The sequence below is a fragment of the Heterodontus francisci genome, chromosome 26, assembly GCF_036365525.1.
Source record: "Heterodontus francisci isolate sHetFra1 chromosome 26, sHetFra1.hap1, whole genome shotgun sequence".
NCBI lineage: Eukaryota > Metazoa > Chordata > Chondrichthyes > Heterodontiformes > Heterodontidae > Heterodontus > Heterodontus francisci.
In genome coordinates this window covers 46,460,686-46,487,494 of record NC_090396.1, presented here as the reverse complement: position 1 = coordinate 46,487,494, position 26,809 = coordinate 46,460,686, and the positions used below count along the sequence as shown (strand labels likewise).

Genomic DNA, 26,809 nt, shown 5'->3' with positions numbered 1-26,809 from the left:
TGAGAGAAAATGACCACAATACTTAAGTGACTATGTTACAAAATGAACTATTTATATTTGAGTTTATCATTTACATTTTTAGAAGCAAACCACTGATACATGCTATGTCTCTCACTTACTAAGAAGGGGAGGGATGTAGTGTTCTAGTGTTTTGAAATTGCAATTGCATTGTGTACTCGAGAGGCTGCCGTGGAACACACATGCGAGCAAAGTGAAAGTGAAAGTAGGACAGAATAAAAGGAGAAGACTTTATTGTTCAGCTGCTGCAGTCTTTGTCTCTCTGTCTTTGCCTCATATCCTACATCAAACTCTGCTAAACTCAAGTACCGAGTACATCACAACCACAGCCAAGGAAAAGGCATTAGAATTGGCAGGGACACAGGGTGGCCTCGCCTTTTCAAATTGAGAGACTGTAGTCTCCTTGCAAGAGAGTGAGGATTGGCTTCCATGGACATACAGTTCAATTCTGGAGACCTACAGCACGTATGGTTGGCATGACGAGATCTGGACAGCCTAACCCACACATGTTTGTGTTCTCTCATGCAGATCGGCATCGGCAGGAGACTCAAGCAGAAGAGGGCCAGATGTCCACCTTTGAGAAGGATCAGCACTCAGAGGATGCACCATCCCCTGACTCTCCTGCACCTTCCACCAGTGCAGATACTTGCACCTCGGTGGGTTTCCACTCAGCTGTAGAATCAGGGTCACAAGCTGGTGTGAGCACCGCACACATGCCCGAGCAGCTGGCTGCAGTTGAGACAGCCGAGGCCTCTGACAGTCGGAGGACTGTGGGTGGCCAGGCCCATGCTGAGCCCCAGGCTGATGACAAGTCTCTGGTGGCGACAGCACAGGGCAGGCTGGAGTTGCAGAGAGGAGTAAGGCAACATCTGGTGGAGATGCCCGAGGCAATGCTTAGCATTGAGTGGACAATGGAGGAGTCCATCCATGCCATGAGTGCTGCCATGTATCAGGCATGTGAGCACATTGTTTTCTCCATTGAAGGGTTGGCGACCCTCATGGAGAGCCAGAACTCACAGATGCGCGCAGACCTGCACACCATCATCTTGGCCATGAGCTCGACGCAGCAAGGTCAAGGTGAGAGATGGACAAGGTGCCTGGAGTCTTCTCTGGTGAGCAGAGAGGTGAAGTACAAGTGAGCCTTGAAAGGGAGGAGGAGAGGCTGACCTCCACAGCTGTGGGTTTCCCTCAGGGCGCTCCAAGTGTGGACAGCGGCTCCTCAGCCTGTCCACCAGTGAGCTCAGCTCCAGTAGCCACGATGCTGGAGGCGAGTCCTGCACTAGTGAAGGAAACCCGCAGGCAGCAGGACCCTTCCAGGCCTCAGGCAGCCAGAGGATGACTGCTGAAGTCATTACAGGCCAAAGAGCAGCCTGATGAGCAGCCTGCCTCCAGCCCCCCCTGCTGGCGCACCTCGTAGAAGCACTCGCAAACATATTCAGAACAGCACCGAGACACACTTGGAGGTTCACGAGTGCTTGATATCTGACATGTGATGCTTCATATAAAGTTCTTTTGTTCAAGCCATTAATGTTCATTGTATAAAAGTGATTATTCTATCATGCGTTAATTGTGAGCTGTTGATTTCCCCTCTACGCCCTTAGTGGAATGCCAATGTAAGCATAGCCTCAATTAAATATGATCTCTCAAGGGCACGAGCGTACGTTTCAGCTGGGAGCTGGGCACTGGGCACGGAACACGGATGGAAAGGAGGCAACAGACTACATGCATTGAGGTGAGCCTTTATGGTTTCTCTGTGAGTGGACATCAGGGAGGCTGGAAGCAGGTATTTATGAGATTGTATCTTGCCTCCTTGGCACATTGCTCAATCTGCCTGGCCTCCACTGCAACATCCAGTGCTGTTTGCTCAACATTATGCAAGGCCTCCCAGCTCTGCAGTGTTAGGTTGTGCAGTGTACAGCAGACCACAATGATACATGAAACCCTTGCTGGGCACTCGGGTGGAGCTATGGCAAGTGTTGTACCTCTCCTCTACTGCACTGCGAGAGTTTCTCACAGGTGTAAGTTGCCATGTCTTAAATGAGTAGCCTTTATCCCTGATTTTCCATCCCTGAAGGTGAGCGGGGGGGTCTGAAAAGCTGTGGCACGTGGGACTGTCAAATTCTGTAGGAGTCGTGGAAGTGGACACACACCTGCAGGAAACGCTTTCGGTGGTTGCAGACCAGTTGATCGTTGATGGAATGAAAGCCCTTCCTGTTGATGAAGGCAGTTGGCTGGTCTGTGGGAGCCTTGATGGCCACATGCATGCAATCGTACACCCGGGGGAAATCCAGCGATTGCCCCAAATCCGATGGCCCTCTCAGTCTGACTGTCAGGGTTAGTCCAGTTGCACACATAGTCACTGGTCCTCTCGAACAGGGCATTAGTTACCAGTGGTGTGCTGCTCCCCGGGAGACCCTACACATGTCCCTGATGGATCCTTGGAATGATCCAGACACATAACAGTTTATTGCCACTGCGATCTTCAGGCCCACTGGCATAGGGTGACCCCCAAATCCCACAGGTCATAACTCATCCTGCAGCAGATTGCATAAGTTGGTGACAACCTCCCTGGAGAGGTGTAGTCTTTGCTGGCAATGGTGCTTGGAAATTTGGAGGTAGCTGATTTGAGTCTGGTACACTCTCTGGTGTGAGTGAGTCCTTCTTGGCATGGCCAGCTGCTGCTGCTCTTGTCATGGAGCTCACAGGCAGTTGCAGCTACTTTTTGGCCCTCCCTCCGTTGGAGGCACCACATCACTCCACAGGAGTCCAAAAATACAGAGAATATGAGAGCCATGATGGGCCTACAGTGCAGTGCCTTGGCAACTGAGCCTTTGCTACTTCTCCCAGCAGACTCCAATGGCTCTGAGTGCCCACCCATGCTGATAGTTGCCTCTCTCATTCAGCAGTATTGGAAAACACACATCTCGCCCAACAGTTTACTCACCTGATACAACCCCCCTTACCGAGACCCCGAACCCCCTTGCAAAGCGCACAGCACTGCTGTCTAAAAATGGCCTCCACTCCCCCCTCTTCCCCTATGCAGTGCTGAGCATAACTGCCTAACCATCGCGGCACTGAAGCCTCACCTCGGTGCCACCAGATTTTAATGGTGGTGAACTCAAAGGCATGTGAATGCCACCCACCTTCCACTTAATCATGTGCCCCCTCCCCCCCCCCCCCCCACTGAATTGCGATGAATTATATACAAATGCATTGAAATTAACTTCTCAGCAATTTAAAATACATTCCTTTCTCGTCGGGGCAGCGATTCCACCTTGGTGCTTTCCCGCCGCTGACTAAATCCGGAAGTGACATCACAACACTGGATTTCCATGCAGAGGCTTCCGACATGATTCGCCATCCCCCACACCACCATTCCCGCTTCAAATGGCCACATAAAATTCTGCCCTAATTGTGCACAATTGTTGAATAATTCATGTCTTAACTATACAATACCCAACGGGCATATCACAAGGTAATTATGGATGAGGAAGATCACAAGGTAATTATGGATGAGGAAGATTATTAGGCCAATATTAGTTCTTGCACCCAGATACACCATAATGTTTTCCCAAGTCCTCCCCATTGCAACCTCCAATTGTTTCTTAAATATATCCAGAATTTTTGACTTCATCACTTTACAGGGAAGTCGGTTCCAAATGCCAATCACACATTGTGCGAAAAAGAACTTCTTGATATTTAAAAATTACATTTGACTAGTTTGAACCCATGCCTCCCTGTCCTAATCTCACAAATGAAAGTAATATTCAAATTCACATTTTCTATCCCACCTTATATATACATATTAATAGGATCACCTCTCAGACTTAAAAAGAAATTCAGTCTTGGGATTGGGCTTCCTGCTTCATAGAAGGATTGGAAGCCTCCTGAGAACCTAACTTCCAGCATGCAGAGTCTTGTGAGCAGCCAGTTGCCTCTCATCTCAGTAGCAGTTCTGAGGTAACAAGTGCACATCCCAAATCATTGAATTATGCACATTGCCCTCTGTCACTGGTGCAGATATGTTAAATTATGTTTCCAATAGAGATGGGTAGCTTTATTAATTCCATGCTGCTGGGTTGTTGACAGGGTGCTCATCCACCACTTCTGAGCCCTCAGCTAATAAGCACTTGGGAATGGGACACCCAGAAAAGGGATGGAAAGATATTCCAAAAAAAAGTGAAAATATGAGAAAAGCAAATTAAACCTGACAAGCACAAGTACACAGATATCACAGTCTAAAAATTACTATTGGCAATATTAGCAGAAAAATCCTTAATTTGTTTGTATAACATTACTCTGTATGCTCTTATAACACAGATGATAACCCCTTTACTTTGTCATTATTTTAGTGCACAGAATAGAAAATGTTAATAAATCAAAATAGAAAGAGCAACTACTAGTTCAGTTATTGAAAGTCTGCCCATGGTAAGTAATAACGGCAAATTGTGCAGCTCAATGGGACTAGGAGAAGAACTGTCAATAAAGATCCTCACACATAAATCTCCCCATCTGCATTTCCTGGTCTGCTGCTTACACCTGCTGTACACCATTGTCCTTCTGGTTTTTTTATGGTTTGCTACTGCTCCTCGTTGAAATACACGTTTAAGTCTCAGCCTGCATTGGAATACTGTGCCTCATGCAACACACTGTGACCATTTTTCTGACCTCTGTGGGGCATATTTTAAGGCCACCTCCTGAGTGGTCCATGCATTTGCTCAATGAAGATCTGTTTAACCCATGCTTCTGTATTATTGCTGGAGTATGGGGGTTGTGCAGTCGTATCACCAGCCATGAATGCATAACATAGCCTGTTTGTCCAAACAGCCAACCTTCCCTGCTTCCTTTGCCTTGACAGAGCTATGTCAGATTTGCTTCAGAATGAATACATGATGCAAAATGTCCCTTGGCATGCATTATTTTGTGGGATATGATTTTGCATATTGAAATGGAACTACTGGTAGTGCGGACAGCATACAAACAGCAAACAATGTCCTGTACCTTGGGAAAGCCATCAGATGGGTGCATGATAAAACAGAGCACGAGTCACTTGCTTCATGCAGCAGTAGATAGCATAGTTGGCTTAAGTGGGGGCATCTTCACTACATTCTGCATGGTTGCCTGCGGACATTGTCTTCAAGGAGCAGATAGCAAACTTCAGTCACAAGTCTCATCATGTACTGATCCTCCATCACGTTCAGTACGGTGCCTTAGATCCACCCCCTGGGACAGTTAGTTCCATGGCTATTTTACCTTTGCACTGCTGCAACATCCTCTCCTCCAGTGCTGGAATGTGAATAAGCTGCCGTTTGGCTCAAGAATCCATGGTACGATTCACTTGTCAGAATGCTTTGCTGATGCATCCAAATATTGTCAATCACTTGAATAACTGAATCAGAGTCCTGGACTCACATTTCATCATATTGCTCCTGCACAGTTCTTCAGGATTTTCTTAGGGCATGCCTTTAACAAGGTCTCAGACTCCTTAACAAGCACAATATTTTTTGTTTTTTCTTTTCATTAATTTACTGACATTTATTCCAGGCTGTGAGCAAGACTCGAAGTAACAGTAATAAAGGACAAAAAGTCTGTTACCACATTCTACCAGTCATGTTTATTATTATCCACTTTTTTATTCAAATTAATACCCAGAGGAAAAGATATCTCATAATCTTCAGATTCAATATAATGTGTAGTTATTAGGTTCTGCTGGGAAAGGACAAACACTAAGTCTGGGTTTAAGTTTATAAATAATTTAGTGCAGTTGGCAGCCATCTGACCTCTGGGAGAGGTAAACTACGATGTTAATGTGAAGTTAATGTGAAGAATCAAAAATGCTGCGTCCTCAGCTGAAGTTCTACCTACCTATAGCAAGAGACAAGCCCTAGACTGCAATCACACTATATGCTGAATGCACTTATTCAGAACATTACAATGCTTCCCACTGACCATTCAAACACTGCACAGTTGAAATGATTGGTGCAACTGAGGCAGGAATGATGACAAGGATGAGCAATATAGTGGGCTCACCTGAAAATCTAGGTTCAGCCCACATTAAGTATTGTGTGTGAGCTCCTGCCCAGCGAGAGTGTCACTTCAGGGAGCTCATACAAGGAGGTTGGTATTGCATAGAAACATAGAAAATAGGAGCAGGAGTGGGCCATTCGGCCCTTCGAGCCTGCTCCGCCATTCATTATGATCATGGCTGATCATCCAACTCAGTAACCTGTTCCCGCTTTCGCCCCATACCCTTTGATCCCTTTCAACCCAAGAGCTATATCTAACTCCTTCTGGAAAACATACAACGTTTTGGCCTCAACTGCTTTCTATGGTAGCGAATTCCACAGGCTCACCACTCTCTGGGTGAAGAAATTTCTCCTCATCTCAGTCCTGAAAGGTTTACCTCGTATCCTTAGACTATGACTCCTGGTTCTGGACTCCCAAACCATCGGGAACATCCTTCCTGCATCTACCCTGTCAAGTCCTGTTAGAATTTTATAGGTTTCTATGAGATCCACCCTCTCTTCTGAACTCCAGCGAATATAATCCTAACCGACTCAATCTCTCCTCATACGTCAGTCCCGCCATCCCAGGAATCAGTCTGGTGAACCTTCGCTACACTCCCTCTATAGCAAGAACATCCTTCCTCAGATAAGGAGACCAAAACTGCACACAATATTTCAGGTGTGGCCTCACCAAGGCCCTGTATAATTGCAGCAAGACATCCCTGCTCCTGTACTCGAATCCTCTCGCTATGAAGGCCAACATATCATTTGCAGACAAAAATTTTGGGAAGGTTGTACTCATTGGTTGATGGCCCACTGGTAGCTAGTCAGGCCTATCCGTGACCGGCACATTAGATTAGATTAGATTAGAGATACAGCACTGAAACAGGCCCTTCGGCCCACCGAGTCTGTGCCGAACATCAACCACCCATTTATACTAATCCTACACTAATCCCATATTCCTACCAAACATCCCCACCTGTCCCTATATTTCCCTACCACCTACCTATACTAGTGACAATTTATAATGGCCAATTTACCTATCAACCTGCAAGTCTTTTGGCTTGTGGGAGGAAACCGGAGCACCCGGAGAAAACCCACGCAGACACAGGGAGAACTTGCAAACTCCACACAGGCAGTACCGGAATCGAACCCGGGTCCCTGGAGCTGTGAGGCTGCGGTGCTAACCACTGCGCCACTGTGCCGCCCTAACATTCTCCCACAGCAGGTGTAGGTGAAGGTGTGGTCGCTGCTGGGGGCAAATGGATCCATCCTTCTCCTTTTCTCTTTCATGCTGGTTCTTTGCTCAGCCTCAAATGTGTTTGTAGGCCTCCTGGTGTAGCATTTCCAGGCATCACGATCTACGGCCTGCGCTTCCCACTGGCGATGGTCGATGTGGCGCACAGAGACAGACTTCTTCAGGGAGTCCTTGAAACGTTTGCACAGGGCCCCTCTATTTCTTTCACCTGTAGTCAGCTCTCCATACAACACGATCTTGGGCTGTCGTCCATCTGGACAACGTGACCCACCCAACTCAGTTGGCTTTGCAGGAGGATGGCCTCGATGCTGGTGATGTTGGCTGTTTCCAGGTGATGTAGTCCTGCCAGCAGATCTTGAGGATGCTGTGGAGGCAGCGCTGATGGAAGCGCTCTAGAAGGTGTACATGACGGCGGTATAGGACCCATGACTCAGCGACATACAGAAGGATGGTGAGGACTATGGCTTTGTACACCTTGAGTTTGGTCTGCGCTCTAAGGCTGTGGTTGCTCCACATATTTGTAAAGTCTGCCGAATGTACTGTTTGCTTTTGAGAGCCTATTGTCCACTTCCTTGTCTATGGTGGCATCAAACGCGATGACGCTCCCCAAATGAGTAAATTGCTTGACGGCATTCAGCTTGGTTCCCTCAATGGCAATGCTTGGTGGTCTATATTCTTCTTGGGGTGCAGGCTGATGCAGGACTTCAGTTTTCTTTAAACTGATTTTTAGTCTGAAGAATTGTGCTGCCTCGGAAAAACGTGTTGTCATACGTTGCAGGTTTGACTGGCTCTGGGCCGGGGAGCACAGTCATCGGCGAAAAGAAGTTCACAGATGAGTTTTTCCTGTGTCTTTGTGTGAGCCTGAAGACATCTGAGCTTGAAAAGGCCTCCATCAGTCTGGCAGCATACGTAAACTCCCTCCTTAAGGTCTTCCGTTGCCTGCTGCAGCATCATGCTGAAAAAGATGGTGAATAAGGTCGGGGCCAGCACACATCCCTGCTTCACGCCATTGGAGATTCGGAAGGGATTGGAGAGGTCGCTGTTTTGCTTGACTTGTCCATACTGATTTTCATGAAACTGCTTCACCATGGCCAGGAACCTGGTGGGCATCCAAGTTTTTCAAGGATTTTCCAAAGTCCATCTCTGCTCACAGTGTTGAATGCCTTGGTGAGGTCTACGAAAGTGACGTACAGGCCTTTGTTTTGCTCACAACACTTTTCTTGTAATTGTCTGAGTGCAAATACCATATCTGTGGAGCCTCTGTTTGCTCTGAAGCCACACTGACTCTCTGGGAGGTTTTCTTCCGCAATGGTAGGCACAAGCCTGTTCAGAAGTATTCTAGCCAGGATCTTCCGAGCAATAGAAAGGAGAGTCATCACATGGTAATTGTAGCAGTCTGACTTTTCTACTTTGTTTTTTTACAAGCTGATGATAACGGCATCATGAAGATCCTGTGGAATCCTGCCCTGTTCCCAGCAGGCCGTGAAAAACTTATGGAGCGTGGTGTAAAGGGCAGGGCCACCGTGCTTCAAGGCTTCAGATGGAATTCCATCGACTCCGGGGGCTTTGTTGTTCTTCATCTGGTTGATGACGGTTACAGTTTCCTCCAGAGTTGGGCTCTCATCCAGCTCTTCTTTGACAGGCTGTTGTTGGATGCGATTGATGGCCGTATCATGTACTGTGCACTTGGCGCTGACGAGAGTTTCAAAGTGCTCTGACCAGCAATCCAGGACTTTCACTACACCATTAACACACCCTTTGCCTTTGCTCAATGACCTTCTTGTCAGTTAGTCTCTGTGACCCTCTGTCCTATCAACACCTTCCTTTTTGTTACCTTTTGCCCCACCCCTGCTTTATTTGCTTAAAACCTATTACATTTCTAACATTTGCCAGTTCTGATGAAAGGTCACTGACGTTAACGTTAACTCTGCTTCTCTCTCCATGGATGCTGCCAGACCTGCTGAGTTTTCCAGCATTTTTTGTTTTTATTTCAGATTTCCAGCATCTGCAGTATTTCGCTTTTACAATATTTTAGGTGTTGTTTTGGGCTACTTGATTAATGAGCTTTGTGTCTACAGGTGCTTAAAGATAAAGCTTAAGGATTTAATTGAATCTGTCCTGTGTATGTAAGCAGATTTCCTGACTGCAAAAGTGTTACTGTGACTGCCGTTTTAACTATTGCCTGAGCCCTGATCTAGCCCATTGCTGGTTGCATCTTTCATGCTTAGGCCTTTTTTATTGCAAATTTGTGCAGCGTACAGATAATGATGATCCTGGAGACAGTGCTGGGAGTGCCCTGTAAACTAGCCTTTGACCAGTTGAGGTACCTGAAGCACTGTATTCTCTATAGGGATCTCAGTAGCAGGAAAGGCTCACTTTATGTGCACTCTTTATGTGCTTTTATCAGTGTCAGGTACAAATATGTCATTAGCCATAACTGAAGTAGGTAACCTTGGTCTCCAAGGAGCCTCCTTTGCAATTTGCCTTTGCCTTCAAATAAGCGGACTGTCTTAGAATGAAAATATTTTGACTGCTGCCTGGGAAGTCGGCATTTACCAGCTTGATCCTGAGCTCCTGATAAGTGACCAGCTGAAAACTGGTGAAGTGGAACTGCTTTCAGTTCCTGTTGGGGCTCAGAGGGCAATACGGATGCTATCAATAAACCCCACGGACTTTAGAGAATCTAGCAATGTGGCAAAGAATGCCCTTGAATACTGCATCTATATCCTACAAAATGGTTTACATTGCACTATGGGAGCTGAAGGAACAAATGCTGAGGGCAATGGTGACCTTGACTGTCAGTTGTAGTGCCATCCATGTGCAGAAAGTGGTTACCAGATCCATTTGAAGATCCAACTTCTTAGCTAACAGTGCCAGGCAACCATGGATAGGCCTGTGATAGCCTAAACAATTGTATGACAGGTACAGACAGTCCAGCTCTTGTGCAGCTGCATCTCCCTGGCAACCCTTCTTTGCTCTTTTTCTTCTCTTCCATCAAACTGAAGGAGTGGAGAGCACTGAATGCAAAACCCATAACTTCATCTTCAATTTCAGCAACTGTTACAGGAGCAATCCAACGTTAAAAAGACACTTCTCGAAAGGTATCCCTGATGCTGGCTGGCAATGTGTATTCAAGGGGGGGGATGTAGCACTGGGCAGAATTTTCACCCAAATCTCAGGAAATGGATGGCTGCAAAGTAACAGTCTCATACATTATGTGTGGGACCAAAGTATACCAGTCGCCACTGCCAAGGAGAAAATGACACGGTGCACGTGACAAGTATGGACCAGTGGCGAACCAATTCCCCAATTCCCACCTTTCCCATTTCATGCCGGTGGGGTGTTCCACACATTGGAAATTCTACCCTTGTCTTCTCTATAAATGTCTTGACTTTTTTTAAAAATAAAGATATGGCACATGATACTGTGACCTAATTTTAGTTCTCTGAAAGAATCATTTAATTAGGGATTTAGAGCATTTAATTCAAATGAACTGTATGCCCAATTCATTAAAAAAAAAAATTGGTACTCATGTATTGTCCTTCTTTCTGAGATTACTGTCTTTTAAACATATGTCATTTCAATTTTATAAGTAAAGGATTGCATAAATCAAATCCCTAACCTAACCAATACTAGAAAGAATGCATCTGTTCTCTGCTTCAATCAACTATTATCACTATCACCTTGTAACTGAACACTGCTTGGGAGATGGGGTCTGGGTACAAGTGAGCAGGGACACACAGCTGTACCTGTCTTAAGCTCATGTAGTTGAAAGTGACAGGTCTGGTAGATAGCAGGTGTGCTATTCCACATCAAATTTAAAAAAAAATAGTTTTAACCACATATTCATTCAGCAGATTGATAGTAGAATAGTCAAATTGAAGAATGCCGCTTCTTCAAAACACTTGATTGGAAATGTTGGAGTTAAATGCAAAATCCCTAATTAAAGTCCATTTTGAAGTGTGCTGACACTGCCGCAATAAATTGCTACCATTTCTTTCTTCTGTAAAATTGCAATCAATCACCCAATCTGTAAACCATTCAATCAATAAAGATTGTCCTGTCCAGTTCCAATGCACTTGATTGTAGAATGCTGAACAAGTGTGAATATACATGTCAGAGCTCAAAATTTCTGAGGCAGCGAGGATCGTTGTGTCATTTATGATTAAAAGCTATGCACCTACCCCAAACATTTGTCGCAAGTCGGGGTCTCTGAATCGGAAGGGAATGTTGGAGACATGTAACCTTTTGGGCTGCTGTTTCTCTGTGGTCTCTGATGACTGTAGCTGCTGTGACGAATCTGTCTGTGCGGCTTCATCTGTCTGCTGGGAGAACAGCAAAAGGAAATGATAAAACAGTCGGCAAGTAACACGCAAAGTATGCCAGCCATGACATAAAAGTGAGGTTAGATCAGGTGAGGCATTCTCATTCCTAGAATAGCCATTTTGAATCCAAATTGCCTGTCAAATTGAACGAGCCATATTTGCATGCCTTCCCCATTAGTCACGGTCCTCTTCCTTCTCCTATCCACTTTTAGAATACAATCTACTTAATGTTGGAATGTGCATTGTTCTGTATTACCCAGGGGAACACAACAAAGCACAATGAGTATCGATGGATCACTTGCAAACCAAATTCAGATATGAAAATAGGGTTCATTAGGAATAAGCCTACATGCAAACACATAAAGTAGCCCTTTATATCCACTTTGATTACATGAAACTAATTACTCCATTTTCTAATAGGTTGCAAAACCATGTGACTTATTTCATGATCATGGCAAACTAATTAGTAAGAGGATCTGAAGAATTCTCAGTGTATTCTGAAGAGGTGCTGATGATTTTTTCTACAATCCTCACGCTTAAAAATCTAACATGGTAATGTTTTCATTCAGCTATGGGTCCATCTTCATGATTAAAAACATTTATGCACAAAAAGAGCATCATGGGCCCTGCACTACTGTATGAACTAATTGTCATCTTTAATGCAATTCCATATTTTAGAACTGCGCAGCATGTCAGAAGGTTTCAGAATGCAGTGCATTTCATTAAGTGGCAGAGAAAGGTATTTGCATGATTATTGTCACTTATGCAATAGCTGTGTCCTCTAAAACAATGTGATAATGCCAACATGAACACAGGTTTATTCAAGGACCATATTTGGCCACAGCCAGCTGCACTATCTGACCAGGATTCATATTGCTGATCTCACTCTCTTCCACAATCAAATTTCAGCTAAACATTGAGGGGAAAAAAATCAAATTAACCAAAAACAAAGCTGTAACACAAGACATGTTAATAAAGTTAAACTTGTGCAACTATTATGTTAAAAAAGCCTTAGAAATAATGCATACTGAGGAAGTCATTGATTCAAGTGGCACATTCTATTATCAAAAAATCCTCCACATAGCCCACATACAATGGTAGAACTGAACTCAATCCATTTACGAAGTGGGAGAGCTAAACTGAACCCAGGCTGAGGTCTCATATTCCCCCACACTGTCTGCAACAGCCGCACACTCGGAGTACCCAGGCTTCAGCTGACAGCATTCCGACCACATGCAATTGTGGTACTTCTTTGTGATTTTGCAGAAATAAATATTATGTCTTCAATTTATTTAAATATACTTAATTTATAGCTATTTTGATCAGAGACTCATGTGCCTTAAAATGTGAACATATCTTTCCCTTCAGCTGACAAATGACCTGTTGTGCATTTCCAATATTTAGACTTCCAGCTTTCGCTCTTTTTATTATTTCCTAACTCAGTGAGACTGAACACACACAAGCACTAAGTTTGATTTCGGTTAGTCGAGCTCACTTGAGATTTATCTCATGAAGCTGTAACATATGATGGGATGTCAACTACCTACACCCTCCAGTGCATCAGCAACAATGGAGAGTTTATGTTTTGAGCTGAAGCAGTTTGTTTTCAGGTTGAAAAAAATCAGAAGAACAAGGTGTTGGCTCAAGCATTTAAAGAGACTGTGATCAACTTTAACAATGCAGTTAATGTCTTTGGGCACTATGGATAAACAGGCTGATGAGAGGCTTGATCTGACACCTTGTATTTCAGATCACCAACACAGTCTTCCATTATTATTCCAACATAACGGAGAGCTTGTGTGATTCACTTGCAGACTTGCACAGTAAGTTTAATGAAAATAAAACTCTTGCTTTTGCACATATTCTGCAAGCTGTGATGTTCTGTTTAAATTGCACACTTGATAATCGGTTAAGATTTTTAAAAATGCTTTTATTGAGATTTTTTTTACACTGCAGCTGGTGTGTGTGTGTGTGTTTGTGTGTGTGTGACTCGCAGAATGCCAGGATAAGGATGATGTGGTAATGCAATGTATAAAAACCCAATATGATAACCAACAGAATCTGTTTTTCTTTGTTATGCTAATAATAACTCAAGACAATCATAGTAATTGTGATAAATCAATAGGGAAAAACATTACATTCCCAGGAAAACAAGAAGATTAATGAAAATGAACAATATTGCTATTGTCAGTATAAAGCTGTACGCTTTGAAAGGTTTTCTTGCATCGAACAATTCTTAGTCTGTCATTGCTGTATCAGACAGCTGTGAAATTTATGACAAATATATGCTACAACCAATTCTATATAGAGCTCCCTGGCAGTGAAATTGCTCCCATCAGGTACTGACCCTCCTGGATTATTTTAGCTTAATTTATTTCCTTCACCTTTTAAAAGTTTTATTTTGTCAGTTTTAGTGTTTTGTGGACAATTGCCTGAGTGTATTTTGTAAATAAAATATCCTTGTTGCACAGCTCCTGACCGTCACAACTTGTCTTTGGATATATTACACTCCCTCACTCTACTGTTAAGAATTTGAGTCACAAACTGTCCAAGAGTTTGAAAAGTTTGATATTTCCTCTACTGTCAGCACACAGGATTTGACCTGAACAGTGCAATTACAAGAGAAAATAAAGCCATCCAAAATTTCCCACCTGCTAAGTTTGTTTGTCATATATATTAATGACTTGGATGTGAATGTAGGGGGCATGATTAGTAAGTTTGCAGATGACACCAAAAGTGGTGGTATAGTGGACAGTGAAGAAGGTTGTCTAAGGTTACAACAGGATATAGATCAACTGGGAAAGTGGGCAAGGGATTGGCAAATGGAATTTAACGCAGACAAGTGCGAAGTGATGCATTTTGGGAAGTTAAACCAGGGCAGGACATATACAGTGAATGGCAGGGCCCTGGGGAGTGTTCTTGAGCAGAGAGACCTTGGGGTGCAAATACATAATTCCCTGAAAGTGGCAACACAGGTAAACAGGGTGGTGAAGAAGGCATATAGCATGCTTGCCTTCATTGGCCGAGGCATTGAGTACAAGAGTTGGGACGTCATGTTACAGTTGTACATAACGTTGGTTAGGCCGCATTTGGAGTACTGTGTGCAGTTCTGGTCACTGCACTACAGGAAAGATGTGATTAAGCTAAAGAGGATGCAGAAAAGATTCACAAGGATGTTGCCTGGTTTGGAGGGCTTGAGTTATAAAGAGAGATTGGATAGGCTGGGTCTGTTTTCCCTGGAGCGAAGGAGGCTGAGAGGGGACATGATAGAGGTATATAAAATTATGAGAGGCATAGTTAGGGTAGATAGCCAGAGTCTGTTTCCCATGGTAAGGGTGACTAAAACTAGAGGGCATAAATTTGTGAGAGGGAGGAGGTTTAGAGGGGATCAAAGGGGTAAATTTTTCACACAACGAATAGTGGGTATCTGGAATGAGCTGCCTGAGGAGGTGGTGGAGGCAGGAACAGTAGCGACATTTAAGAGGCATCTGGACAGGTACTTGAATGAGCAAGGCATAGAGGGATATGGAATTAATGCAGGCAGGTGGGATTAGTATAGATAGGCATTATGGTCAGCATGGACGCGGTGGGCCGAAGGGCCTGTTTCTATGCTATATAACTCTATGATTCTAAGTATCCACCAAAACGAAGAGAATATAATACCAGGTGTAAAGTCTCAATCAGTCACCACGGATGTTGATTCGCACTTTACAACATGGCTTAAACTGTGATAATAGTTTTCTGTTGGTAAACAAAGAATAGTATCAGGGAGGGAATCCAATTAAAATGTAGCTAAACTCTGTTCCAAGCAATGATATGCGTGTACACCGGGAGCTGTAAGACACACTTCTAGCAGAGCTGTAGGGGCTGTGTAAGATGCCAAACTGAGCAAAGGGATAGCACAATGCCATTTACCCCTACTGTGGCAGGCCCTGTTCATTTAAAGGAGGAAATGGAAAACAGGTTTGGGTACACAGAGACTATTAGAAAAAGACAATATCTGAGGGATGGCTACACTGGTACCTCACAGTAATATTCAACATTAAGACACATCAGTGGTGTGAATTTGCTGTACTTACCTACTAAGACTCTACAAAAAGTTATGGTGTGTCAATTCAAATGTGTGAATTTTTAATGGCGTGATAAGTCTTAATTACTACCAAACAATCTCTCTGGCACTGAAAATTAACTTTTACAAATATGGAGTCTCACTCCTTCAGATTTGCAGTATTGCTGGTGGTTTTAAAAAATGAATTATGAAAAACGTTTTCTTTATATCTCTTTTATCTCCCTCTCTTAATCCCACCTTTCTTTCCTGCTCATTATTTTGCCTTTTGTACATGATGTTATATTGAGTTAAATATCCTAGTGCACACTTCCTGGTTTAGACTGTGTGTGTTTCAATGAGGATTCTTCAATCTGACTGTTGCTTGCCTTGTTCACACAAGTCCCAGATCCCCTGTTGAGGGTGCTGCACTGAAATAGATCTCTAATTACTAAGGTGCCATGCAAAAGCCCACTAAAAGCCTGTGGGCTGCATTAAGCATTATGAACAGTGGGCGCTTTTTGTTTGCCGCTGACCGCAAAATGCAGGCCAACATCCATTAAAGACTTGACTGATGTAATCTTCTAAAAGTATCATGAGATCATGCAACTCCACAGAAGTAGGAAATGTTTTAAGCTTTTATTTTTGTGGAAGGTACTTAACATGGTCACAATATAGGTACTCCTAACACCTGAGCAGCTTTATCATTGTAATCAGTCTTTCTTTCATCAGAATATTGTATGAGCTAGAGACTGAAAATAAATGGCTGGCCCAGGGAAACTTGAATTTCCTAACAGCTTGGGTCTAAGGGTTAAATAGGATTGAGTTATTCCATGAAATTTGTAATACTTCAGAATTAGTGTGTTCAAATCAATATGGGCACCCATTGCTCTTAAACTGAGATAGCTTAAGATCAATTCAATTTGAAATGAAGAAAGGTCAATTTTAAATGAAAAATGATCTTAGTATGCGTGAAAAAAGATGAAAATGTAAATAAATAATATGGACTCTTTTGGGAAATTTGTGGACACTGCTGGAGGATACATATGAAGTTTCAATTGGTCAAGTGGTGCTGTATGCAAATATGAATTTGAAGGTGAGATAGCTAAGGCATTTTAAACACATAATTACTAGCAGTGATTTTGATTTGCAAATGTATATTACAATAGTCTGCATTTTATTCTAGTGGCAATTGTAGCTTAATTCTGCAGTTAATTCAAGTTAAATGGAAGAATGCGGTAACAAATGTGAAGAAACATATCAGCAAGCACCGAGTGAAAATCAACTAATAGTCTAACCTGGCACAGCAGGAAAATGTACAGCAGATGCTGCAATTGTGCAATGTGGAACAAGCTCTGACATTTCACCACTTAAAAAACTTCTATATTGCAGGCTGATCTAATTTTACCACTTCTAATTACTATTGTGGCAGTATCGTTAATCTCTGCCTATTTAGCTCTTTTTACACTTTATTGGAAACTACTTCAACCTGTTTCCAAGAAAAAGGGTTGCTATAAATAAAGGCAACATCATTATCCTAGGCAAATTGGAAAGGAGGATAGTGTAGGAACCTGCAATTCAAATAACAGCCGGGAAAATATAAATACGAGGAAAATAGGTACATGTCAAGGGCAGCATGGATAAAAATGAATAGTAAAATTGACTTGAAAATTTGCATAATGAGAAGGGAAAGTGGGGAATAAGTAAAGACAGGGTCAAAGTACTGAAACATAAATCAAAGTCTAGCTATTAGGAGGTAAGTGAATGCATTGAGGTGAAAGATTATAGGGGTCGATACTGCTGTCTCAGTACAGAAGTGCTGGGGCTGCTGCTCTTTGTGTGATATGAGCTGAAATAATGTTAGAATGCACCCGAAATCATTTATGTGATATTACAATGCTCTGGGGGAACCGTGCATGGTGGATTGTGAATACACCAGGGCCAAGGTTAGGCTATCTGGCACCAGCTACTTTTAAAAAGGTCACAGGACAAACACATTGGTGTGGCAGCAATGCAATCCTAAATGTCATCTTGGCTTAGTGGCAACACTCTCACTTCTGAGTCAAACATTTGTGGGTTTAGGTCCCTATCCAGGCTTGAGCACATAATCTCTGCTGACATTTCAGTGCAGTACTGAGGGAATGCTACATTGCTGGAGCTGCTGAATTTTGGATGCAACATGAAACCAAGTCCCCATCTGCTTGATCAGGTGGACAAAAAAGATCTTCAGGCACGCTTTTTATATAAAAGAGAAGCAGTGTATTGTCGTGGCCAACATTCATCCCTCAACCAGCACCATCAAAGCAGATTAACAAATCATTCATCCTATTGCTGTATGTGGACCATTGCTTTGTACAGATTGGCTGCTGCATTTGCTCCAAAACAACAATGACTACACTTGAGAAGTAATTCATTGGCTGTGAAATACTTTGGGGGCATCCTTTAAGATTTTAACTGCAAGCTGAAAGAAACTTAGGAGTTTTAGTAGGCTCAGCAATCCAAAATGTCCAAGCAATGCAGAGCCAATAGAAGGTTGAATTGCATAGTCAAAACAGTAGCATGTAAAGCTATATCTTGAGTACTGTGGCCAGTTTGAGTTGCTGAGGAACAAGGGAGACATTTAAATGCAGGAGACAATGCAATGAAGAGCCACATGCTGATCTCTGGGACAAAAGGCTTGAAGAGTGATGAAAGATGGAAGGAACTTGGGCTTTTCAGCCTGAAGAAGTATCTGTTACCTCAGGTGGGCCCTGAAATCCCATGGGTTATGATGGTTCCGCTAGCATCACAGTGCCCTCCAGCACTGATTGCACTGAAATTTATTTAGGAATTCAGGGCGAGAGTGCCACTTTGGGTATGTCGCTGGTGTCCACCTGCCCATGCTGACCAGAAGTTCAGATGCCATGTTGGGAGAGGGGATAGCATGCAGGCCCCCTCCTGATGCTGTCCATGATTTTCTTGGATTCTGAGTAAGAAAGACTTTCTACAAAATTAAATATATTGTCACAAGAGTTTTTTTTTAAACTAAGAGGTCTGTGTCCCTTTAAGACTGAGAAGAAAGGACTTTCTATGAGCACTGAATGCTGTCTTGGTATTTGAAGTGCAGGCTGTAAAACCTGTATCCAAGTAACCAGACAGATTTATGACTGTCTTGTGACTTGTTTGTTGAAAGTTTAGTTTTACTTTTGGGTTGAAAAGCCAGTTGCTGCTGGAGACTTGTGTTTGCTGACCAGAAAAAGACTTCTCCCTGAAAGGAAGGCTTGTCTCTCTTGTACAAAAAGGAATTTTACATTTGAGTTGGGGTTGTGTTCTACCTGGAGAGAGTAAAAGACCCTGAGCTGTTAAAAGAAGTCAGGGAGGAAATAGCAGATGCTTGAGGATCATCTTTAAATCCTCACTAGATACAGGAAAGGTATCAGAGGATTGGAGGTCTGTGAACGTTCTACCACTGTTTAAAAAGGGTGCGAGGGATAGGCCAAATAATTATAGGCTGGTCAGTCTGACCTCGGTGGTGGGAAAATTATTAGAATCAATTCTGAGAGATAGGATAAACTGGCACTTAGAAAGGCATGGATTAATCAGGAATAGTCAACATAATTGAATTTTTTGAGGAAGTAACAAGGAGGATTGATGAGGGTAATGCAGTGGATGTTGCCTACATGGATTTTAGTAAGGCATTTAACAAGGTCCCACATGGCAGACTCATCAGAAAAAGAAAAGCCCATGGGATACAGGGGAATGTTCTTATGTTCTTATAATATAATGGGCAGCACAGTGGCGCAGTGGTTAGCACGCAGCCTCACAGCTCCAGCGACCTGGGTTCAATTCTGGGTACTGCCTGTGTGGAGTTTGCAAGTTCTCCCTGTGTCTGCATGGGTTTCCTCCGGGTGCTCCGGTTTCCTCCCACATGCCAAAAGACTTGCAGGTTGATAGGTAAATTGGTCATTATAAATTGCCCCTAGCATAGGTAGGTGGTAGGGAAATATAGGGACAGGTGGGGATGTGGTAGGAATATGGAATTAGTGTAGGATTAGTATAAATGGGTGGTTGATGGTCGGCACAGACTCGGTGGGCCGAAGGGCCTGTTTCAGTGTTGTATCTCTAACTAACTAACTAACTAACTAATATGGCGACACAAAAACAAGAAATGCTGGAATCACTCAGCAGGTCTGGCAGCATCTGTGGAAAGAGAAGCAGAGTTAACGTTTCGGGTCAGTGACCCTTCTTCGGAACTGACAAATATTAGAAAAGTCACAAATTATAAACAAGTAAGGTGGGGGTTGGACAAGAGATAACAAAGGAGAAGGTGCAGATTGGACCAGGCCACATAGCTGACCAAAAGGTCACGGAGAAAAGGCAAACAATATGTTAATGGTGTGTTGAAAGACAAAGCATTAGTACAGATTAGGTGTGAATATACTGAATATTGAACATCAGCAAGTGCAAACCTGAAGAAAAACAACCTGAAAAAAACAGTGAGTAAGCAAACTGAACAAACCAAGATGAAATGAAATAAATGCAAAAAAAGATTGTAAAAAATGTAAAAAGGAATGTAAAAAAAAAGGGAAGAAAAAATAACTAAAAATGAAAGTAAAATGGGGGGCTGTCATGCTCTGAAATTATTGAACTCAATGTTCAGTCCGGCAGGCTGTAGTGTGCCTAATCGGTAGATGAGATGCTGTTCCTCGAGCTTGCGTTGATGTTCACTGGAACACTGCAGCAATCCCAGGACAGAGATGTGAGCATGAGAGCAGGGGGGAGTGTTGAAATGGCAAGCAACCGGAAGCTCAGGGTCCTGCTTGCGGACTGAGCGGAGATGTTCCGCAAAGCGGTTACCCAGTCTGCGCTTGGTCTCCCCAATGTAGAGGAGACCACACTGTGAGCAGCGAATACAGTATACTACATTGAAAGAAGTACAAGTAAATCGCTGCTTCACCTGAAAGGAGTGTTTGGGGCCTGGGATAGTGAGGAGAGAGGAGGTAAATGGGCAGGTATTACACCTCCTGCGATTGCAGGGGAAGGTGCCCTGGGACGGGGACGAGGTGGTGGGGGTAATGGAGGAGTGGACCAGGGTGTCGCGGAGGGAACGATCCCTTCGGAATGCTGACAGGGGAAGGGAGGGGAAGATGCGACTGGTAGTGGCATCACGCTGGAGGTGGCGAAAATGGCGGAGGATGATCCTTTGGATATGGCGGCTGGTGGGATGAAAAGTGAGGACAAGGGGAACCCTGTCACGGTTCTGGGAGGGAGGGGAAGGGGTGAGGGTAGAGGTGCGGGAAATGGGTCAGACACGGTTGAGGGCCCTGTCAACCACAGTGGGGGGAAAATCCTCGGTTGAGGAAAAAGGAGGTCATATCAGAAGCACCGTCATGGAAGGTAGCATCATCAGAGCAGATGCGTTGGAGACGGAGAAACTGGGAGAATGGAATGGAGTCCTTACAGGAGGTAGGGTGTGAAGAAGTGTAGTCGAGGTAGCTGTGGGAGTCGGTGGGCTTATAATGGATATTGGTAGACAACCTATCCCCAGAGATGGAGACAGAGGAGTCGAGGAAGGGAAGGGAAGTGTCAGAGATGGACCATGTAAAGGTGAGAGAAGGGTGGAAATTGGAAGCAAAGTTGATAAAGTTTTCTAGTTCGGGGCGGGAGCAGGAAACGGCACCGATACAGTCATCAGTGTACCGGAAAAAGAGTTGGGGGAGGGGGCCTGAGTAGGACTGGAACAAAGAATGCTCGACATATCCCACAAAAAGACAGGCATAACTAGGACCCATGCGGGTACCCATAGCGACACCTTTTACTTGAAGAAAGTGCATGGAGTTGAAGGAGAAGTTGTTCAATGTGAGAACAAGTTCAGCCAGGCGGAGGAGGGTGGTGGTGGATGGGGACTGGTTGGGCCTCTGTTCCAGGAAGAAGCGGAGAGCCCTCAAACCATCCTGGTGGGGGATGGAGGTGTAGAGCGACTGGACGTCCATAGTGAAGAGGAGGTGGTTGGGACCAAGAAACTGGAAATTGTCAAAATGACGTAGGGCGTCAGAAGAGTCACGGATGTAGGTGGGAAGAGACTGGACCAGCGGAGAAAAGATAGAGTCTAGATAGGAAGAAATAAGTTCAGTGGGGCAGGAGCAGGCTGACACAATGGGTCTGCCGGGACAGTCCCGTTTGTGGATTTTGGGAAGGAGGTAGAAGCGGGCTGTCCGGGGTTGTGGGACTATAAGGTTGGAAGCCTTAGAGGGAAGAGCTCCAGAGGAGATGAGGTCAGTGACAGTCCTTTGGACGGTGGCTTGATGTTCGGTGGTGGGGTCATGGTCCAGAGGGAGGTAGGAAGAAATGTCCGTGAGTTGGCGTTGAGCTTCTGCAAGGTAGAGGTCGGTACGCCATACAACAACAGCACCACCCTTGTCTGCAGGTTTGATGACCATGTCGGGGTTAGACTAGAGAGAACGGAGTGCCTCAAGTTCAGAGGGGGACAGGTTAGAGTGAGTGAGGGGGGCAGAGAAATTGAGACGACCAATGTCTCGCCGACAGTTTTCAATGAAGAGATCAAGAGCGGGTAAGAGGCCAGGGGGAGGGGTCCAGGTAGAGGGAGAATGCTGGAGGCGGGTGAATGGGTCTGCTGGTCGGGGGGAGGACTCCTGGTCGAAGAAGTGAGCCCGGAGGCGGAGGCGACGGAAGAAGAGCTCAACATGCCGAGCACGAAATTCATTGAGGTGGGGGCGTAAGGGGATAAAACTGAGACCTTTGCTGAGTACAGAACGCTCAGCATCAGAGAGGGGGAGGTCAGAGGGTATAGTGAATACACGGCAAGGGGTCAGATCAGAAGGGGTGGGGTCAGAGGGAAGTGAAGCGGAAGGAGGATCTGGAGGGGCATTAGTCCCCATCAGCTGCTGGAGCTTGCGTTCCTTAACACCTGAAAGGAAGAAAAAAAGTTTTTTGTTAATGCGTCGGATGAGACGTAAGATGAGATGAAACTGCGGAGTAGAACAGATTTGAGATAAGGTGAGACCGTGCTGCTGGAGAGAGAGGTCCAGTGTGTGCATGTGGCGGCGCATAGCACTGAGTGTGGATCTCAGGATGCGGCGAGAGTAGCAGTCCGAGGAACGTTGTATTTCTCGGAGATACCTGTGATCCTGGGTGGTTTCAAAGCATGATGGGTGAAACAGCAGTTGGAATCCACATGGAATAAGTCGGAGCCGGAGACAGTCACTGAGGAAGGAGATGTGGCTGTGAAAACGAGTTTTGGAAGATACCTTATCAAACACCAGGAGGGAAATAGAAAGCAATGAAGGTGAACAAGGTAAAAGAGACAAACGAAAATCCCGTCGGAGAGAAGAGCAGAACTTCTTCAAGGTAGGCATTCCTGGAAGAGAAGTGGCAGTGAATTAAACACTAAAATAAAAGCAAAATACTGCGGATGCTGGAAATTTGAAACAAAAACAAGAAATGCTGGAATCACTCAGCAGGTCTGGCAGCATCTGTGGAAAGAGAAGCAGAGTTAATGTTTCGGGACAGTGACCCTTCTTCGGAACTAATATGGCGAGTTGGATCCAAAATTGGCTTAATGACAGGAAACAAAGGGTAATGGTTGACGGATATTTTTGCAAATGGGAGGCAGTTTCCAGTGGCGTTCCACAGGGCTCAGTGTTGGGTCCCTTGCTGTTTGTGGTATATATTAATGATTTGGACTTAAATGTGGGAGGCATGATTGGGAAATTTGCAGATGACACAAAAATCGTGTAGTTGATAGTGAAGAGGATAGCTGTAGACTCCAGAATGATATCAATGGTTTGGCTGAGTGGACCAAAAAGTGGCAAATGGAATTCAATCTGGACAAGTGTGAGGTAATGCATTTGGGGAGGGCAAATAAAGCAAGGGAATACACAATAAACAGGAGGATATTGAGAGGGGTAGAGGAAGTGCGAGACTTTGGAATGCATGTCCACAGGTCCCTGAAGGTGGCAGGACAGGTAGATAAAGTGGCAAAGAAGGCATACGAAATGCTTTCCTTTATTGGCTGAGGTATAGAATACAAAAGCAGAGATGCAATGCTGGAATTATATAAAACACTGGTTAGATCACAGCTGGAATATTGCGTACAGTTTTAGTCACATTACAGGAAGAACATAATTGCTCTGGAGAGAGTACAGAGGAGATTTACAAGAATGTTGCCAGGGCTTGAAAATTGCAGCTAGGAGGACTGATGTAATCAGATTAACAATCAGGAAGATTGGATAAAATAGGGCTGTTTTCTTAGAACAGAGGAGGCTGAGGGTGACTTGATAGAGGTGTACAAAATTATGAAGGGCCTAGATAGAGCAGACAGGAAGGACCTGTTTCTCCTGACTAAATCCTAGCGGAGAGTTCAATTACCAGGGGGCACAGATTTTAAGGTGATTGGTAGAGGGATTAGAGGGGATATGAGGAAACTTTTTTTTACCCAGAGGGTGGTGGGTGTCTGGAAATCGCTGCCCAGATCAGTGGTGGAGGTAGAAACCTGCAGCTCATTTAAAAGGTACCTGGACCTGCACCTGAAGTGTTATAACCTGCAAGGCTATGGACCAGGTGTTGGAAGGTAGGATTAGATTGGGCGGCTAATATTTTTCAGCTGGCGCAGACACAATGGGCTGAATAGCCTCTTTCTGTGCTGTAATTTTTCTATGGTTCTATATATATCCTGATTTTGAGAAGTTCAAGCTGCTTGCCTGCCTTAGACCCTAATAGTGGGGTCAACCTTGCCCTTGTGGAAGATGATACAGCTCCTTGTTGTCCCAGCTTCCACTGAAACGTTCGATTCCACTAGAACCTGAAGAATGGGAACACCCAGTGCAAGAATATCCCAACCCTGGTTCCATTGCCTCACCATCATTTGTCTTGTGAAAGGTGAACTGAGTTTCCCTCCTTTCAAGACAGCAGAAAATTCCCAGAATTGGTTGGAAACCAGCACAACCCCTAAGCAATTTTGTAATCATATAGCAGTGTGCACAATAGTTATAGCTATAGAAAAGGTAAAACCAGAATATTACTTTAAATTAAACTGCAAGAAAAATTACAAGGGGACATGGGTTCAAACTATAAAAAGGTAAATTTAGGACTGATATCAGGAAACTTTACTTTGTATAAAGAGTGATCAACATGAAATATGGACTTCCAGATGGAGAGGCAAAAGTTAACCAATACCCCATGATGTTCAATGGCATTACCTTCATTGAATCCCCTACCATCAACATCCTGGGGATTACCATTGACCACAAACTGAACTGGGCCAGCCATATCAATACTGTGGCTACAAGAGCAGGTCAGAGGGTGGGAATGCTGTGGCCAGTAACTCACCTCCTGACTCCCCAGTATCTGTCCACCATCTACAAGGCATAAGTCAGGAGTGTGATGGAATACTCTCTACTTGCCTGGATGAATACAGCTCCAACAACACTCAGGAAACTTGACACCATCCAGGAGAAAGCAGACTGCTTGACTGGCACCCCGTCCACAAACATTCACTCCCGCCATTACCAACATTCACTCCCTTCACCACTGGTGCCCAATGGCAGCAGTGTGTACCATCAACAAGATGCACTGCAGCAACTCGCCAAACCTTCTTCAACAGCATCTTCCAAACTCACGAGCTCTACCATCTAGAAGGACAAGGGTATCAGACACATGGGAACACCACAACCTGCAAGTTCCCCTCCAGGCCACACACCATCCTGACTCGGAAATATATCACAGTTCCTTCACTGTCGCTGGAACTTCCTAACAGCACTGTAGGTGTACCTACACGAGATGGACTGCAGCGGTTCAAGGAGGAGGCTCACCACCACCTTCTCAAGGGTAATTAGGGCTGGGCAATAAATGCTGGTCTGGTAAGCAACACTCGCATCCCATGAACGAATAAAAAAAAAATCACTGCAGAACAATCGCTTTGCCATAAAGCTCTGTTTCAGCGGGCGTGACTGCATTCTAAAATATATTCTCCATCTACTACTCTCGGACCCCACAAAAAAGAGGTGGCAAAGCCCAAACTCCTTCCTCAACCAAGCATCCTACAGCACCCTAGAAGATTACATCACATAACAACTTGTAGAATAAAATTCTTGAACCGGGCAGGGGGTTCCAGCTTTCCTGGACAGATTTTATATGGATGAGAGAGATGCCTCATTTTCATCCTCTCTCATGGAACTAAAATATCCACAGCGCACCATAACAATCCACATTACATGACAATGAGGTGGAAAGGTCACAAATAATGAGAAATGTCATTGAACATTTGACAATAGCATAAATCTTTCTCGTGCAACATTACACCAGTGACAGCTTCGATGAGGACTACAAATCCACTGTGGGAAATATGGGGCGGGAAAATACATTTTCTAATTATTTGAATGACTAAGTAAAATGGTATGGGGAAGGAGGCAAAAGTAAATGAAGTTGTTATACCTTAATTAAACACAAAAAATCTACTGTGAGAGGCAGGGCAAAAGTATATATTTGGAATGTAAGTTACTAACAATAAGAGGGCAAATTCAACAAGCCTGAAGTTCCATTGGAGAACTCTACTTGAAAGGAATGTGAATCAAATATAGAACTGCAACACTGGATCTCCAATTCTTGGACTTCATCATGCCCTGCAGCATCCTGCTATGAATGCGATTGTTAAATTTATCCGAACAAAGGTTTGTGGTGAAAAGAGTAACCATAGAAGATTGGAATACTATTCACCTATCTGTGAGGCCTGTATTTCCAGTATCAGTAATGTACGTAATATCTTTGCCTCATGGCAACAATGCTTCAGTATTGCTTCCGTAGATTCCTATAATACAGTGATAGGCAAATTGTTGTTGCATTTAGGTTGCTGTCGTAAGCATCAGTAATGGCACTCCAGCTCTTGGTCTACCTGTGAATAATGCCCGGGGAGATCTACTAGTATTTATTGATTTCCTTAAATTGATTTAATAAGAGTAGTCAGTTGCAGTGGAGTATTATCCATCCTGTGGGACCACTGTTGCAGACAAGGAATATAGTCACCAAAGGTAACAGAATGGATAATAACGTACGTATTCAACTCAGTGAGAACAATGCCTAGTCACTATAAATAATCATTCTAATACAAGGTTTGTTAAAATGAACAATGCTCTATATGTTCAATGACAGAGAGAGTTTTTAT

At 44.1% G+C, this 26,809-nt stretch overlaps 1 protein-coding gene across 14 annotated transcripts in view; it reads right to left on the bottom strand.

Annotated features, from left to right (window-relative positions):
* rbfox3a (RNA binding fox-1 homolog 3a) overlaps window positions 1-26,809 on the bottom strand; it is a 1,511,127-nt gene that overhangs the window by 145,354 nt on the left and 1,338,964 nt on the right. For 12 of the 14 annotated variants that reach the window (XR_010977565.1, XR_010977567.1, XM_068058136.1 and 9 more), the window contains one exon: window positions 11,466-11,606. Coding sequence is in view for 12 of the 14 variants with exons in the window: in XM_068058136.1 (XP_067914237.1) it covers window positions 11,466-11,606 (141 nt within the window). In the remaining 2 variants the exon portion in view is untranslated. The remainder of the gene's footprint in view (window positions 1-11,465; window positions 11,607-26,809) is intronic. The other 2 variants (XM_068058135.1, XM_068058142.1) reach the window with 1 other exon arrangement.